This window comes from Ursus arctos, unplaced genomic scaffold, assembly GCF_023065955.2.
Source record: "Ursus arctos isolate Adak ecotype North America unplaced genomic scaffold, UrsArc2.0 scaffold_9, whole genome shotgun sequence".
Lineage (NCBI taxonomy): Eukaryota > Metazoa > Chordata > Mammalia > Carnivora > Ursidae > Ursus > Ursus arctos.
The window spans coordinates 39,972,646-39,990,789 of NW_026623111.1; the positions used below are offsets into that span (position 1 = coordinate 39,972,646).

Below are 18,144 nucleotides of genomic sequence, written 5' to 3' on the forward strand. Positions count from 1 at the left end.
ACAGTCTCCAGGAGCAGCAGGGTGGGCAGCAGGCCCACAGGAAGCCCTTTCTCCTGCCCTTGTGCCACCCCCTTTCCCAACTGGCTGCTTCCAGCTTCCTTGCCTGAATATACCCACTTCTCAACATCTTATTTTAAAAACGCTTAAAAAGGTAATACATTCAGTGTTCCCAGTTATATAAATTACTCTTTGGCTTCTGGAGAAGAAACTCAGAATGGAAAAAAGGAAGGAAGGGAGAGAAGGAAAGAGACAGGGAGGGAGAAGGAGAGAGAGAGAGAGAGAGAGAGAGAGAGAGAGAGAGAGAGATATCTAACCTTTTCCAAAACAATCAGTGGTAAATACTGGAAACTCTGATCTTCAGGAAAAGACTGACTCCTCATTCTCCTCTAGCTTCTTGCCCTGTAGCTTTCCTTCCCCTGGATGCATTTGTTGGCTGCTTTCTTCCAAGTCACATAATACATACCCAGGACAATCCTGCTTGTGTCCCACTATCCCCTGGATTTGCTCTCACTGAAGTCCCCGTGGCCATCATAGGTAGGAGTCAATGACCACTACTTTGTCTTCATTTAGCGGATCATTTCTGTGACACCTGTCACTGTTGATGACACCCTGCTTGGCTCCAACAGCACTCTTGTTCCTTCTACCTTTTCTGATCACTTCTCAAATTTCTTCACAGGTTCCTTTTCTTGGTCTGCCCCTTTACATGTCCATGTTACTTTGGGCTCCATCTTTGGCCCCTGGCTCTTCTCACTCAATAATCATTCCTGAAGGATCTCACCTACTCATTTGTCTTCAACAAGTTTTTACATCCTTCCCAAATCTATGTTCTTAGCTGGACCACCTCTACCGAGTCCCTGTGGACAGGCCCACCTGGGTGTCTCCCAGGACCTCTAAACTCAACAGATTCCAAATTTGATGCATGATCTTGCCAGGTTTATTCCTCATGTCAACTTTCTAACAGCATCACCATCTTCACGGTGCCCCGAGCCAGATATCTGACAGTCACCTTGGACTTTGCTCTCTTTCATTTCCCAAATCAAGCCTCTTAACTGTACCCCCTCAAATTTGTGGGTCTTTCCTTGATTTCCACTGTCCCTACTCTGGTCAGGCTCTCGTTCTGTCTTCCCTAGATCACTGCCACAGCCTTCTGGTTCGTCTTCCCGTGCCAGTCTGGCCCATCCCCCGTCTGCCTGCCTCCTTCCTGCCTGAGGAAGCTTTCTAAAATGCAAACATTTATTGTTGACTCTAGTGAGCACTCTGCAAAATGTTTCTGTGCGCTATCCTGTTCAATCCTCAAAATAGCTTTCAGGGGAAAATGCAATCATGGCTGCATTTTGCAGGTGGAGAGTTTTAAGTTTACACCCAGTAACTCAATTGTGGCATGAGGGGCCAAGCTTCAGACGACGTGCTCTGAAATGCCCCTCAGCTCCATGGCATGCTTGCTCGCTCCACGAGACTTTGAAGATGAAGTTCAAACTCCTTAATTCAGCATAGAGGGCTCTTTCAGTGTGGCTTTGCTTCATGTCTCTATTTCCATCTTCTACGCCCACTATTTGCTGGAGCCATTCATGAGAATTTGAGCCATGCTCGACTACAGGGTATTTGAGGTTTTTTGAAGATTTTGGTAAACATACGACACTTGATTGAACATTTGCATGGAAAATTATATTTATTACAGCATTTGGTTTGATATACTTTCACGAAGTAAATAAAGCCATCAAGAAACAGAAAGCTGGCACCCTGGAGCCCCGCTCGCACCCCACTCCTGTCACAACCTCACCAAGGGTAACTACCACCTTGACTTCTGATACTCGACACCGTACTTTGCTTTTTCTACTTGTCTCTAAGCCCTGGAGATTCTCCACACGAGTAGGAAAGATCTGTGGCCCACAGGCATTGGATGGGACCACACCGGTGTGCTTTGGTCTCTGCCCATGCCCTGGCTCTACGGTTATTCAATAGTTAAGGACCCTCTCCTTCACTTCTTTACCTCCTTCCCTCTTATTCTCTTTAAAAAGCATCCTCTCCTCTGGAAAGTTGTCTCTCCCTGTCTCTTGACTCCTGCCCTGTGACCCGAATCTGATCACACCTTGCCAAGGGCTTGTCAAACCGGACTGCCGCCTGGGTACCTGTCTCCTCTTCTAGACTGAGAGCTACTGGAGGGGAAGGATGGATCATATTTATCTGGGGATTTTGGTATTTCAGGCTTTGAGCACAGACCTTGCTCATGGTAAACATTCCACAAATGTTACATGAATAAAATGAACGGGTGGATGAATGAAGAAGACCCACAGGCTAACTGGAGGTGCCCTTCTTTTCTTAGAGTTCTTTTAGAAACTCTTTCTTCGCTGCAAGTGTGATTTTTCCTGGCTGAGTAGCTAACCTGAGGTTCCTTCCAGCCCTGCAAATAACTGCTTCTCACTTGATCCTGGAACAGAAATACAACTGGCTCCAGAACTTCAAGTGGTACAGTATGTTCTCCAAGACATATGCTTTCCATAAGGGAGGCTGGGCTCTGAAGTACACAGCGTGAATCTTGGAAGGATGTAGCGAAAGATGAAAGGGAGACAGAGAACAGTACCAACAGAGAACGATACCCTGGGAGGTGAGGGTCCCATTGATGCACGTTGCAGTTTGCTATTTTGGTTTCTGTTTAGATTTACATTTTGATACCAGACTTTCCTTCTAGAACATGTCCAGAGGGAAAGCTTTGGGAGGTGGAGTCTTTTAAAGTCTTTTCCATCAGAACAACACATTCCTTATAATCAGCCCCACACGCTGCATCGCGGGGTCTGTGAGCTTCCGGTGTAAGGCGTGTTGAGGATGAAAGAGGTAAGCATCCTGACCGCCGTCGCAAATACACAGATCAACAAAGCGAGTCAGACTCACTGCTCTTTCACTTCCCAAGGTTTCGTTGGCTGAGATTTCAGACACGGGTTCTGGTCAGAGAAGACAGTTTCCCTGCGGGAACCTTCTCTGCGGCTGTGGGCCCCGAGCACTCGTTGATGTCCTGATGGGTTTCGATGAGCAGGGTCTCCTCTGCTTCTGGTGTCTCTGGCACCCTCCAGGAGTCCTGGGAATCCTGCTGCCGATTCTCCTCCGCTCCGTTTCTCTGCATGGTGACCCCTCGTCCCCAGCCCAGGCAAGGGTCAGGCCCCCATTCTCCACCCACAGCAGAGCCTTGCAGAAAGGAGAGAGTGCAACAGGAACTTTGGCCACAAAGGGCACTCGGCCCTGAGAGCAGTGGTGCCGACTCTGAAGACAGTTTGGCAATGGCTTTTCTCCTGACAGAAATTAGCAAGAGCACTGCCACTGCCACCAAACACTGCGTGTCGAGCATGGTGCTTTTTACTCAGTTATTCGTCCAGTCAACAAATATTTAGCGAGCAACTACTACAGGGCCCAGCGCCGCTCTAGGCTTCAAGGATGTCAGGAAGGCAGCAATGGGCAAACCAGAGCAGACTCCCTGCTGGTGTCAGGTTTCTGTTGCAGTCAGGGAGGATGACAAAGTATGTGAGCAAACTGGTAAGGAGGCAAGGTGGGAAGTGCTCTGGAGAAAAAGAAAGCAGGGGATGGCGTGGCGTGAGCAGGACACAATGTGACACGGAGAATCTGCGAAGTGGGTCGAAGCTCTGTTTTACAGTGAGAGACAGGAGGCTGGAAGGGCTGAGTAACTCGCCCCCAGTGTCCCAGTCAGTGAGCTGGAGGGTGGGGACTGAAGTCCAAGTCGATCTCACTGGACGGCGAGATGCATTCCACTCTCCCCCCCTTACAAACAGACTCTTCAAACTGAAAGCATTTTTACTGGCTGTCACCTCTTAAGGCCGAGCTTCTCATCCATTAGCAGCACTGGTCAATTAGGATGCTCCTGGGGGAACCTCCTCACTGAATCCCATCGTAGAAGGTCTCCACTTGGCCAGTGCCACTCTGTTGTTTAGCTTGAGCTCCCTGCCACAGCTGCTGCAGTAGATGGTTTCTTCTTTCTGGAAACTTCCCCCACTCCCTCAGTTTCTCTCCTGTGTCCCTGGACTCTCCTTAGAGGGCTCGGCCTGCCTGACCTGCTCCATGACAGGCTGTGTCCCCGACTGCTCAGGCCTCTGCCCCTGCTCTGCTCCCAGACACCCTTCCGGGGTGACCCAGCCCCTGCCCACGGTTCATGGCTCACCTGCCCCCGTGGCCCCAGACTGCTCCCCCTGGCCCTGGCTCTATAGAGCCGCAAAGCTAAACTCTCCAACACAAGGTCTCTTGCTCTCCATTTCTGTTTCTCAGAGAGAATGTTAACACCATTCATGCAGTCACCCCACACCAGGCCAATGACCCCAGGTCAGAGCAACATCCCATCCTGTGGAGCACACCAGCACTGCACCCCTGCCCTCACGCCCCAGCCCTGCTTGAGCTCTGGATCTCCTCCTCTGCTGGCCGTCCCATCTCTCTGCAGCCCGATGTGGGTTTGGCCACATTACCCGCCCCCACACACACTTGCCACTGCCGGGGCCACCTTTGTAACACATAAACTGCTTATGGATTCCCAACGACCATTCGATGGCGCCTCCATGCTCTTGCCAAATTTCACACCGCTAGCCCGTCCTGATCTGGCTTTTGCTTATCTCGATGTCCTCACATCTTCCACCCCCGGCAGGTGCCCTCAGCTCCAGCCACCGGGAACCACCTGTAACACCTTGGACCATGGCATGGTCACTCTGTTCCGCACTCCCGCAGCTCTGACAGCACTCCCCTCTTCTGGAAAGCTCTCTCTGACTCCCAGCCTGGCTCCCCCTTCTCCATGCCCTTGCATCCCGTCTGGCACACCACTTCTCTCTCCTCCCCGCAGTCCCCCGTTTTCCCGTCCATCTCCATCACCAGCTGCAGGCTGCACGAGGTGAGCCGGGCCAGGGCGGGTGGGGATCTAGTTTGTCTCTCTGTCCTCTCTGCCCATGACAGTGGCGAGCACCCACGAGAGGCTCTCAGTAATAGCGCACAGGCAAAGTTCATAGACTGCCCAAACCAAGTTTTTGTTTTTGTTTAATGATTCCAACCGTGAGACTCCCTCTCACTAGAACCAACGGATCATTTTTAGCTGGTGGTAGACACAAATCAAGCCTCACCTCAGGGGATGGAGCAGAGTTAAGAAGAAGAAAATCGAAACAATGGTGATAAATAGTGTTGCAACAGGAACTCCAGGACGTGTGCTGAGCGAATCAACAAACGCCAAATGCTGACCTGTTTTCTTCTTGTCAGAAATGCCATTAAGTAGAACGGGCCACGCCAACAGATCTCTCTCCATCTTGTTTGCTTGTGAACAATGATGAGCTGGACTCGATGACCCACAGGCGTGTCCAGCTCTTACAGTCCAAGGATCTGACCGCAAATCTCCCCTGAGGCTCGCCATTTTTGCCCTTCCTCCCCACGGCAGCTTCACCCCTGCTCTATGTGCATCCAACCCACATGTGCACGCGGCAGTGTGATCCTGCCCCTTAGCCACGGTCGACCGGTTCGGGAATGGGCCGCTGACCTCAGGTGCGCCAACTCCAGATCCTTCCCTGGGAATCAAGACTTGACCCAAGACAGATGAGCCTCCGTCAAAGCTGAGCTCTTAAGCAGAACCAAAGACTGTGACATCACGACCTAGCTGTTCATTCAAGGGTACTTACGAGCACCCGTGCTGTCCTGGCCACAGGTTTGCATCTCCTGCAGGCCAGGGTGAGTCCCGGAGACCAGTCTGGTTTCCTGATGGCTTTTCCACTTCCCCGTCCCCATCCTTCCTGAGGCCCACCACACGGCTGCCCCAAGTTCCCCGGGACCCTCCTCGTGTCCCCCAGAAATGATTCACGAGAAACGATTATGTCGTGCCCTTTGTCGGCATGTTCACTGCAAATGAGAGAGTTTCAGTTCCGATCTCCTCTCACTGCCAGCTTCTCAGGGCCTGCCGAGCAGCTCGTCCATCTCCCCTGCTGGACCCAAGGCGAGGGGTCCAATACCAATTCATACCAATTCAGAGAAGGGCCCAGAGGTGAGCACTGGGTCTTCTTGACTCTTTTTCACCAATCTTTGATTTTTTTCCAATTAAGCATGGCCACATGGGAAATAGAACAATAACAACAAAAACCTTCTTAAAACATATACATACAAGGGGGTAAGAGGGCCTCATGCAATTTCATTAGATAAAACCCACCCTCCTCATGCCAATTCCAGCAGAGAAAACATCTTGACAAATCATGTCCTTTAGTCAAAACAAGTTGGGGGCCAAACACATGGAGTAGATATAAAATATATTATTTTCAGGAGACTGAAATCCAAACCACAAATTCCAGAAATGCATTTTAAAAGTGCTGCCTATTAGACATGCTAGTTTTAAATTAAATTAACGTTGAAGCGAGAGGGGTAAGGTATGTTTCAATTTCTTTATTAGATCACTATCAAGCTTTCCTGTAAGGAGATCAAGGTGCTCCGTGCACAAGCATCTTGGAGACATGCTTGGTTGTTTGAAGAATGTCAGGTTCTGCCAAAGCTGCTTCTCCCCAGTTTGATAGCCCCCCTCTCCCCCCAGGGCATTGCCCTTTGAAGCCCACAGCTTTATGTGGCTAACCACAAGTCTACCCTCTGCTTGAGGAGTGCACGTAGCTGACTCGAAACACTGCCTCAGAACCATCCGAAGAATGGTCTTGTGGGTACACTTGCTCTTCTCCCCAGCTTGTCTGCTTTACCTTCCAGGGCCTGACAACAGTGAACCTGGGAGAGGAAAGTCCTGTGGTGTCTTACCACGCAGGAAGGTTTTGTTTTTGTTTGTTTGTTTGGTTGGTTTGAGATTATATTATGAAAAAAAATGACGGCAAACAGGCAGGTCTTTCATTATCCAAGCTTGTCTGGGAGCACTTATTTTGAAACCAGGTCAAGATTATGGGTGGATTTTCTGTCCTCTAGACTGGAGGGAAAACCCTTAGAATTTGCCACACGCTGCCCTGTCAGGCTGGACAGCCAAGGGCATATTCAGGCCGAGTGCAGATTGTGTTTTCCAAAAGTGGCCACAATAGTCATTTCTGCTTCTCATGTTCCTGCTCCTTTTCCAAGAGGAAGGGAGTAAGTCCCCTCTCCTGGAACCAGGTGGGTATGGGGGTCTGCCTCGATGAACACTGCACCGTGGAGTGGATGCCACATGACTTCTGAGGTTTCCATCTGGCTCTCTCTTAGGATGCTTGCCCTTGAACGCAGCCGCCATGCTGTGAGGAAGCTCAGGGCGATGGAGAGAACTGTGTCCCTTAGCTCACGGGCCAGGCTGGGCTATCAGCTGACGGACAGCATCAACGTGCTGACATGTACGGGTGCCATTTTGAAGGCGAATTGCTCTCTGTTGAGCTCTGCCCACAGATTCAGGAATAAAATCAGTGATCAACAGTATGTTAAGTCAGTGTTTTGGGATGGCTTCCTTCACAGCCAGAGATAACCAGAACAGATGGGGATGGAAGACTTCTCTGGACAGTCTTTATAGAGGAAAGCACACAAAAGCAATGTGGGAAGGAGATGGCAACAGGTTGCCGTAGGCTGCAGATGAGGTTCTGGCTTTAGTAAGGGCAAACTCCAGTGGCCTTGGCTTCCCTCTCACAGAGCTCTGGTTTGATGCGGAGAATCTTAGATATGCATCTTGCATCCTCTTCTCTCCATGGGCCTTAAAGCAGAGTAGAAGACGCTTTCTCCCGATGGCCTCCCTCCATCTCAAAGACATAGCTCCTTGGGAAATTGCAGTTATTCCTCAGAGCCCTACTGACTGTTCTTCTCTACATTTATCCCATTTATTTTGTTCAAGCCCCAAACACATGAGCCAGAGGTAGTGTTCCTTTTCAAGTTCTACGGTGTGGTGGGAAGAGACAGCCATGGAAGCCCATATAGAAACAGAACAAAATGACTCTCCATTGGGGTGGTGGGGTGGGGAGGGCTTTGTGGCCAGCCCGCTGAGACTCTTCCCACCCCCTGCAGCAAATGACATCTCCTGGCAACTGAGAGCAGACGCCTGGCAGCTGGGGGCTGAGGAATGGATTCTGACAGCTGCTGGGAAAACACAAATTTCCCCTTTTTCTGAAATGCATCACTTGGAAACCTCCCTTTGAGATCGGTCTTAAGGGGCCAGAGCATCTTTTCATGAGTCCTAACCCCAGGGATACAAAGGCAGAGAAACACAGCAGCCCAGGATGGCCCCAAACATCTTCCTAGGCAAAATCCTCCTTCAGACAGTGAAGCTTCTGATCACAGGAAGAGCTGCAGAAAACACTCTGCAGAGTGCAAAAGGGTAGTTTGAAAATGTGATGTGTCACGGTTCATGAAACAGTAGTGGAAAACGGAAGCCGATCGTGTCCCACAAGGGAGGCTCCATATTAGCCTGACGCTTGCCAAGTCCGTCAGCATATTGAAGGCACCGTGCCCTCGGAAGCAATTGAATTTGTTGTTTCATCCAGTGTTTCCCAAATGTATTTGGTCACAGGATCCTTTTGCTAAGGAACAGTTGTTTCTGGGGGACATCGCTGGACAAGAGTGAGACAGAGTCCTTGTCTTGCCTGCCCTGTGTCTCTGCAAACTGGAAATGCATCCGGTGCGCAGAGAGCAGGCAGGCTGGAGCCTTCACTGTGCCCCCAGTCAACCACGGAGGCAGCGGCCTGCCTGGGGAAGTGCACAGGGCCTGTGGGGCCGGCCTTAGACCTCACCAACCTGGGCCTGAAAGCCCACACTTGTTATTTTAGCCCCTCCTTAGGGCGAAGTCCAAGCTGGTGAAGGAAGGGAGTGCTCAAGTGGAGAAGGTTTTGGAGACCACGTCTAGTCTGGAAGTTTCTACGCAAACTAGCCATTGTGAAGGGCTTCTGGGTAACCTTAGGCTTACATTCAACAGAGGAGCCCCCCACACACACACTTTTAAGAAGCTGATCTGTAATACTTTATTAAAAAAATAAAGAGGGGGAAAATCCAGCAGCCACACGGAATCAGACAGTGCTAAGCGGAGGCAGCAGGAAGGAGACCCCGGGCGGCCCCTCCAGCCCATTTACTGCTTTGTCTAGAGTCTGTCTGGCTTCTGTCCTCTGGCTGTCCGAGTGGACCAGTTTTCCTGGCATATGCATTTACTGAACTCTGAAAGGCCAGATCTTCTATGTAGATTAATTCGTGATTTCAAAGAGGCTTTGAAGTGGGCAAAACATTCTGTTATTTCCAAGAGTTATTACAACTGAAATCCTGGCACAGACCGGGAGGCCGGTCTGTAATTTTGTTTAGATCCTTTTAAATTTAGAAACTTTATAGTGCGTTAAAAATAGATCTCATTTGTGTACTTTTCCTCCTTTCATCCCCATGGCAAAGGCTGTTCGGTCATTTTGACCTCTCTTTGATATTAGCCAGAGAAAGTCAAGCACTTGAACCTGGGAGTCCACTAGGCTAAAATGAAAGTCATTTTCAAATAGATTTGGGGTGATGCTAGTCATGTGACTGAGCGGAATTATTCTTTATTCTACATAAGTTCTAGAATTAAGAGCAAGAGACCATCATTAAGACACGTGAATAGTATCTGGATTAAGTGAAAATGTGGGCCAAGGAGGAGAAAAGTTTTCACTCGTGTTGTCCTGGGGGGCTTGTATCCTCACATATCGATCGAAAAAAAGACCATAGTGCTTAGGTCAAAAGAAGGTGGATAAGGCTGGAAGGTCAGGCTGCTTATAACCAAAGTTAAATAAAGATTACACCTGATTTCAGAAAAGCCAAAATCCCGGGTGTTATCTTACGTGGCCCTCCCCAGGGTGAACGGAGTGCCGGCATTTTCATGCCCAACAAAGAGGGCAGTACAATCAGGATTACCTCTTCATGGTTACTTTACCTTCATAAACATGCTAAATCCAGTTTTAAGGAGATCAGTGAGGCCTGAAGACATGTGTTCAATATCCACAGGATCTGGCCTCTCGGGATTAAATATTTCTTCCACAACCTGCTTCAACAATGGCTTATAGCATGCCTGGAAAGACAAAATATTGTGCTGTAAGTTACAGGGTTTGTTTGGTTTGTCTGGAGAGACGATAGCTTTATCTGCACCGAATGAAGCAAAAACAAGTTTCTTTTGACACTGAGCAATGGCTATAATTTTGTGTGTCTGAAAAGACAACTGTAACAACATTGTTTTTTGGGGTAAATTTCACCCTAATACCCTAACGCTATTTTTTGTTCTTACCCCCTTCTACCAGCAAATACCTCTTACTGGAGCTGTAATCCTAGTAGGACTAGTTTTTAAAATCTGGGTTTAAAGCGACAATTTTATATAGAAAGAATACTGGAAAGCAAAGTATTGTCATTTGAGACAGACATGAAGATGGTCTCCAGTTTTCCTGAACATTCTTAGACTTATGCTTCCCTCCACTAGGAACTGGAATGTTTTCATACGATGTACTGTCACGATCCAAGCCTGAAGCATTCCCTTCTTCCTCTATAGAGCTCAACTCCAAGTAGGGCTTGGCCAGAACACAAAGCCAAGATGCCAAACAGGAATGTGACCAGGTCAGGGCTTAGAGAAAGCAGGCCCCATGGTACCATAAGAATTCCAGTAGAATGAAGCTGATGTTGACCTGCTGCAGTGTGATAAATGGCACATCTATGCCTGTTCAGATAGTATTTGGAGGCAGCTGTTTCTGACCAGTGCACTTTCTAAGCATGTTCCCCACTCCTCTTGCCTTGTTCTCTTTCCTACCAAGTTCTTCCTTGTCCTCTGCTCTTCCCTTCCCACCAGCTGACCACCTTTCTCCCAGGCCTGTTGCTGTCTCTGCTCCCCAGTCCCACAGGGCACATGAGTTTGGAGCGTGATCGCTGAGAGGAGAATGAATGTCTCCTCTATGCATGCTCTGGCGATTAGTACAGACTTGGAGAAGCCAGGTTCCGACACAGTCCTGCCCAGGTGTTTTGAACTCTTTGGCTTTTTGCATTGGCCGAGTCTGTGACCTGCCTCCAGCAAGTGCTGAGCTATTGGGTGGACTGACTTCATCTCTGGCTTCATCTTGCTTTCCTTACAGTCATTTTTTGACTCTTTGCTCCAACTTCCTTACTTAAAATATTTTAGAAATAGGGGCGCCTGGGTGGCACAGCGGTTGAGCGTCTGCCTTCGGCTCAGGGCGTGATCCCAGCGTTATGGGACCCACATCAGGCTCCTCTGCTATGAGCCTGCTTCTTCCTCTCCCACTCCCCCTGCTTGTGTTCCCTCTCTCGCCGGCTGTCTCTATCTCTGTCAAATAAATAAATAAAATCTTAAAAAATATATATTTTAGAAATAAAGCAGGGTACAAACCATCAAAAGAATAAGCAATTATTTAGGGGTCCCTGGCTGTCTCAGTCATGAGGCTCTTGATCTTGGGGTTGTAGGTTCGAGCCTCATGTTGTGTGTAGGGATTGCTTAAAAATAAAATCTTAAAAAACACAATTGTTTAGCTAGAATGTAATGTGCATTGTATGCAAGTTACAAGGGATAGGAGAAACAGCAACTGTTCAGCTGAGGGGTGTAGCTTTCCTGTTGATGAGTCCAACCGACTACTGCATACCCAGAGATCTCACAGGGAAATACTCAGGAAAGGTAGAGCACTGGGCAGGGATACCATTAAGGCAGAAATTTAAAAAACAAATAAAAACACAAAAAACAAAAGCAAACACTATGATTCAAACTTCCCCATTCTAAAGCTATATTAAGATAGATTTTAAAAATCTATCATACAGGCAAAAACGGAGAGGTTTGAAAATATGCACTTTTGATGAGGCTGTGGGGAAACACACTCATATATTGCTGGTGGGCGTGCAAATTGTGCAATCAGTGTGAAGAGCCATTTGGCAGCTCCTATCACAATTACAAGTGCATTTGACCTGACAATTTGGCCTCTAGGGATTTATCCTATAAATATGTTAACATATGCAAATGAGACCTATAAAAGGCTGCTATTGTTTGTAATAGCAGAAGACGGGAAACAACTTAGGTGCCCATCAGAAGGAGCTGGTTAATAAGCGGGATACCGCCCCCACCGGAAGAAATGGCATGGAAGGGAAGAGAGAGGAAGGAAGACAGAAGCTCTTGTGTTGATCTGGCCAAAAGCAGAATAAAGTGTGGGTGGAAACAGCAAGGTGAGGAGCAGTGTGTGTGCGGGGCTGACATTTATGTAAAATGTGTCAAGGGGATTTGGAAGTCTGTAGCTGCTGAAATGTATAAAAGATCAATTGTGAGGTGATTTACAGAGAGCCGTGAGCAGTGATCCTGGACGGGAGAGCAGGACAAGGGACAAAGGCCGGGGGGGGGGGGGGGGAGGAGACTTTTCAATATATTGCTTTTCCAAAAACAGTTAAAACGCCACTACAAACAGCAAGAATGATCTATTTTTTTTAATTTGTTAAAAATTAACAAATTATTTATGCACGGAAGAGACTGAAGTATAGTACACCAGAATGTAATTAGGGCTATCTCTAGGTTCTAGGAGTAGGGGACATTATTTTTTCTTTTTCCACATGTTCTAAAGTTCACAGGTATACTTCTGGAATCATAACATAATCCAACAAATATTATCAATGTTAAAGAAAAATGAGGTCATGGAATGGCCTCTGGAGTTTGCACATCATCTCCTCTTAAGTAAACTGTCTCGAGAGCCCTTCTGTCATCTCAGCCTTTCTGGACATTGACTCTCAACTTAAACTTTAATCTCTTTAAATTGCTCTCCAAAGAGAAGTCCTTTGATCAATATTCTGCATTATCAGCATTTCATCAATATTCACTGACTTCTTCCTTAGTAATAGAATCTAGTTTTTAGCAGGCACATTATCTGCTGGCTAAAAGAGTCTATTCTCCAGCCTTCCTTGCAGCCAGGTACAGCCACGTAACTAAGTTCTGGACAGTGAGATGCAGGTAGGAGGGTAGTGGGTCTTGCAAATGCTCCTTTTTCAAAAGGGAAGGGTCTGCTCTTTCCCTTTCTCTGTTCTGCTGCTTGGAACATGGAAATGGTACCCGAAGCACGGCGGCCACGGTGGGAAACAGGGCCGTTCCTTAGAGATGCTGGAGCTGAGAGCTGGAAGCAACCTTGGCTGGTGATGGCTGGTGGGGCCGCCAGCACCCTAACAAGAAGAGACTAAAGCCATCTACTTGACATGACAATACAAACCCTCCTATGTTTAAGCCACTAGCTCTCAGATCTTTGTGACTTGCAACTGAATGAAATTCTAAGGATACAAAGTGCAAAGGGAAGATAAAGAAATTGGGGGAGCTGGGGGGTTCAGTCGGTTGAGCATCCAACTCTCCATCTCAGCTCAGGTCTTTTTTTTTTTTTAAGATTTTATTTATTTATTTAACACAGATAGAGACAGCCAGCGAGAGAGGGAACACAAGCAGGGGGAGTGGGAGAGGAAGAGCAGGCTCATAGCGGAGGAGCCTGATGCGGGGCTCGATCCCATAACGCTGGGATCACGCCCTGAGCCGAAGGCAGACGCCCAACCGCTGTGCCACCCAGGCGCCCCTCAGCTCAGGTCTTGATCTCAGGGTCGTGAGTTCACGCCCCGTGCTGGGCTCCGTGCTGGCCATGGAGCTATGTTAAATAAATAAATAAAGAGCCATGCCTTCCTTCCAGGAGCTTACATTTATTTATTTTATTAGCCTCTATATGGTTATATAGAATAACTTGAAGCAGAAGCCCAGAGAAATACACTTAGGCTGTCATGATTAAGGGAGGAGAGAGTATGTCCCCCAATCTACAAAAAAAATACAACAAGGTCGTTGCTCTCTGAAGGATGCACTTCCTGCAAAGAGGAAGAGTGGTGGTGGTCGAAGGAGCTCAGACACAGAAGTCTGTCATCCAGCTAAAATGCTCGACTCTGACCTCCTCTATGCAGGGGGCTGTGGGCCGGGGGTGATGGTTCTCTCCAGCGTGGTCTGGGGGAGCAGGGGAAAGAAGGAAGTGTGGAGGGACTGGGGATCTTGTCCTCCCCCCTGCTCCACTTTCAGCTAAGCTCTGGGCAATGAAGCACCCAGGACAAAATACCCACTGAGCTGGGGTTCCCCTTGGGTGTGAGCAGAGCTTTGGAAGGGCTAGTCCCTTAATACCTTCATTCTTGGGATTTTGTAATCCTTGTATGCCATTGCGGAAGGCTGCAAATCTTTTCATTTTTTTAAGTATGTAGGTAATGTTTATTGAGAGTGAGAGTAACAGATAAACACATCACATAATCTAGAACAATAATATAAATGCTTTCATTAATTAACTGCCTGACTTAGCTCCGTGATACTCATTTCTTAGATTTCTTGGCTGCGTTCTTTCTGATTATCTTTTCGTTTGACAGCAATTTGGAAAAAATCATTTTCTATTGAGATGTGATTGTCATTAAGCTGTTCTCTCAACTCCAAAGCCTGTCTTCTGTACTTAGTTATGCCACATTGGCCTGAGACTCTGCCATCTAGACCTGCTAGACTCTGCCAACAGGGGGCACTAGAGGGATAGTGGAGGCAGGAAGCGCAAGGGAGAATGTGCTCTTCCCCGTTGATTTGCTGTTCCCACCAGCATCACCCTAGCAATGGCTCCTCACCACTGGACACTGTCCCTTCTCTTGACTTTTAAGTCATGGGATCCAATAAATTACTTTCCTTGCTTAAGCCAGTTTGAATTTTTTCTTTTATTTCTGTTTTTACGTTTAACCCAAAGCACACTAAACCATATATTTTACTGAAGAGATGTTGATATGTTTTCCCACTTAAATATATAGAAGAAGACCTCTAATTCTTTACTAAAACAGCTAAGCACAGAATGACGAAATGACACTGTCCATTTAAAAAGCACAATTTGGGAAAGACTTTCTCAGGCATTAAAGCAGTACTGGCCTCATGACTTCTTAGCAAACACATTTCTTAGTTTTTACAATTAGGGTTTTTAATGTCGAGAACCTTTGGCTCCTTCCTCTCAGCCACTTAGGTTGGATTGCTTTGTGTCCCAAATCATGTCACTGAAATCTGACTGGAATGCCCGGCTTCAGCAATGGCTTCTTAGATGAGAAGCCTCTGACTGTCATGGAATTTTCTATTTAGCCAGAAGCCACCCATTTCTCAGTAAAGAACCACATAGAAGGTGGTGATAGGGGAGAGAGATGTCTTCCCCTAGTGCTCTGCTCAAAGTTTTCCTCACATGTTAGGGTGGGCTGGAGGGGAGATCAGTTGTGTGGTCTGCTCCGACATTAAGAGAGTTGGGCAGAGTAATTTAATTTTCCTGATCAAACCTACTCTGTCAGTTCACCTTTGGAGGGTGGGGAGGAGAGGAATCAAAAACACAGACAAACTGCTCTTCCCTTTCCTTGCTGGTCATTTATTTCTTGTTTATATCACGTCCTGTGTGTGCTGACACTAGGAGGTCTCTGCCCCACACAACCGTACAGGTACCCAGGCTCCTTCTATCAGTGTCGCCGCCACTCCCCAGGGCACTGGCATCCCACTCGGAAGATTTACATCTCATCAGCGGATGAAAGAGAGTGAGCATGGAGGATTTCCAGAGAGATTTTATGGCCTCAGCCTGAAAACGAGCTCTATCACTTCTACCCATTGTTCTTGGCCAGAATTAGTCACCAACCTACATTTACTCACAAGGGAATCTGGAAATTGTGGTCTAAGTGTGCCTGGGAGGAAAAGGAAATGGACTTTGGGGAACATACATTGTCTCTGCCACAGACACACGGTAAAGTCCGTATTGAAACATTAATATAATCATGTCTTTAACTGGCAAGTTGCAATGTTATAGGCAAAGGATTATTAAACCCTTTCCCCCTCTTCTGCATAAGAATTTGACCTTTGGTTAACTTTCTAGCTCTGTTTCCCTGGAAACCTGATAAGAGAAGAATGTCAAACTGTAGCCAGGCAAGATGGCTTATGATAAAAACGACCCCGGCTTAGTAAATTGCATTAGACTGGAGAGAGCTCGAAATACCGGCCAGAGAACCAGAGCTTTGGGCTTCTCTGAGCACGATGACTCTTGTATAACTGGGCATGTCCCTTGGAGGAACGCTGGAAGCTATGTCCGTGGAATTGTTCCAGAGAAACTGGCTCCTAGAGGATATGAGGAGACTCCTTCCCCCACCCCTCCCCCCATGTGAGTCTAGTTCCCTCACTTCTGAGCTGTTACTTTGGGACCAAACTGAGTAGCTCCTGGGTGAGTGCATCACGAATGATCTCAAGGACTACTCCAGAGAAGAGACACGCCTGCGGCTCCCTCATGGCTAGCTGAGTTCCTGTCCTAGGCAGACTGGTGCCAAGTGGGGGCTTTGACCCCACAGCCGACTAATCCATTAGGCATAGAAGGCACAGTGCCCAGAGCCCGCAAGACTTTTAGGGGCCCATGGAAATGTATTAGTTTAAAATCAGAAGGAAAAAAATGAACTTTGAGGTCAAAGATAATGTTTTGATATATAATATTGTCTCTGTACCAATGTAATTGTACAATATAATTTTTAATAGTTTTTATAAAGGAAGAGGTCCATAAAGGCAAAAGTGAGTAGAACTATGAAAACCATCACGTGGCCCTTTACGACAGTTTCATGAGGACAGAGCCTAATGAGATCCCCAATTGGCATTAAATGTGAAAAAGCTGAAGTTTCAAAAAAATTGATCTTATACCAGAAACGTTCTCTTTTTCCTTTAAATGGCCAGTATCTCTTCTAAAACAAACTAGACTTAAAATACTATATTTAATCAAAATATGAAGAATAAAATATTTATGTCTATGTCTCTGGTTACTTGTTTGTGGTGGATAAAATGGGAGTAGGTCTAGAAGATTCTTTTACTGACCTGACTCTAGTTCTTGAACAAAGGTATTGAGTATAGCAGCAGTTTCTGGCATTATACATAAGACAGGGACAATTTCTAGAAACTAGTCTAACTCCAACATCTTCCTGAATTTGGTGCACCTTAAAGATGGTCCAAGATAATCAGTTTCCAAGAAAACCTGAGTTGTTGCCACCATCACATCCCCATCAGTCAGTTCTGCCACCCGTGGCTTTGCTGATGGGTGTTGGTGCAGCCACGGGCCCTCTCAGTCCTAGATGCTTCTCCCTTTTCCGCAAAATTGATTCTAATACTCTAGTCGAGAGAGTATTCATTTTGTCTCAATCCATGACTGTACAGAAAAACATCTGTTCAAAACTGCTGACGGCTTGGACTGTTCCACGGCTCATTTCTGTTTATTTTTTGCTTTACTATCACTGATTTTTTTCCCCTTTCATCTTCTTAAAGGAAATGGTTTGCTCTGCTGATTAAAAAGTAGTTCATTTGCCTATCTGTTCATCCATCCATCTATCCATCCATCCTTCCATCCACCCATCCTTCCTTCAAACCAGAAGCAGATTACTTTGTAACATTTTAAGTGTAGTCCCTTCAACTTCAATATGAAAAAACCCCCCCAACAACCTAAGCCCAAAGCTATAACTAATTTGCTTGAGTTGACACAGGCAGTTAGAGGCGGACTCCAGGACAGAGCCAAGTCTCCTAGCCCCAGTTTAGTCCCATCTTGTGTCACTGCTTTCAAAAATGGCACTGGCAGGTCGGGAGTGAGGAAGATAGAATCAGGAGGAAGGAGAAGAAGAGAGCTTAGCACTTGGAAAAGAACAGCCAGGGCTGGGGATTGTCGACAAGGGCACTGGGGCTGCAGACTGTTCAGAGAGCCGTGTTTCACCAGGCGCCGGTTGAGTCAGGCCTCCTTGGGCTAAGTACTCTTGTTCAGCCTGCCGGAGGCACAAGACAGTACCCATGTGTGCGAGGTTCTCCCCAGCAAGCGCAGCACTTTCAGACTTCTGCCAAAGCAGGTCATGCAAGAGTCATACAGTACTTCGTCTGAAAGGGCACAGAAGCTCTTCGCCCTGAGACATTGGCCTAACCGCCTCCTGATGCTGCCGCTGAGCAAGAGCAGTAAGAGCGGCACATCAAACATGGCGGCGTTTAGGGACGAGGGTAAGCCTCCCATTAAACTGGAACATTCGCAGGAAGAAACAAAAGCATAGGAAGACTTGCTGCACAGGCAAACTGGGGCCTTAGGTTTCCACTCAACAGAGTCTATGAGCAAACACAACCTTTCCAAGCCAACGGACGTCAGCAATAAACTCTTACCATGCACAGCAGCTAACGGTACAGTCAGC

The 18,144-nt window shown here is 47.3% G+C and overlaps 1 protein-coding gene across 1 annotated transcript in view; it reads right to left on the reverse strand.

Moving 5' to 3' along the window:
• Window positions 1-18,144, reverse strand: part of SCFD2 (sec1 family domain containing 2) — a 426,762-nt gene that overhangs the window by 13,198 nt on the left and 395,420 nt on the right. The window contains exon 7 of the mRNA XM_026508880.4: window positions 9,848-9,982. Coding sequence (XP_026364665.3) covers window positions 9,848-9,982 — 135 coding nt within the window. The remainder of the gene's footprint in view (window positions 1-9,847; window positions 9,983-18,144) is intronic.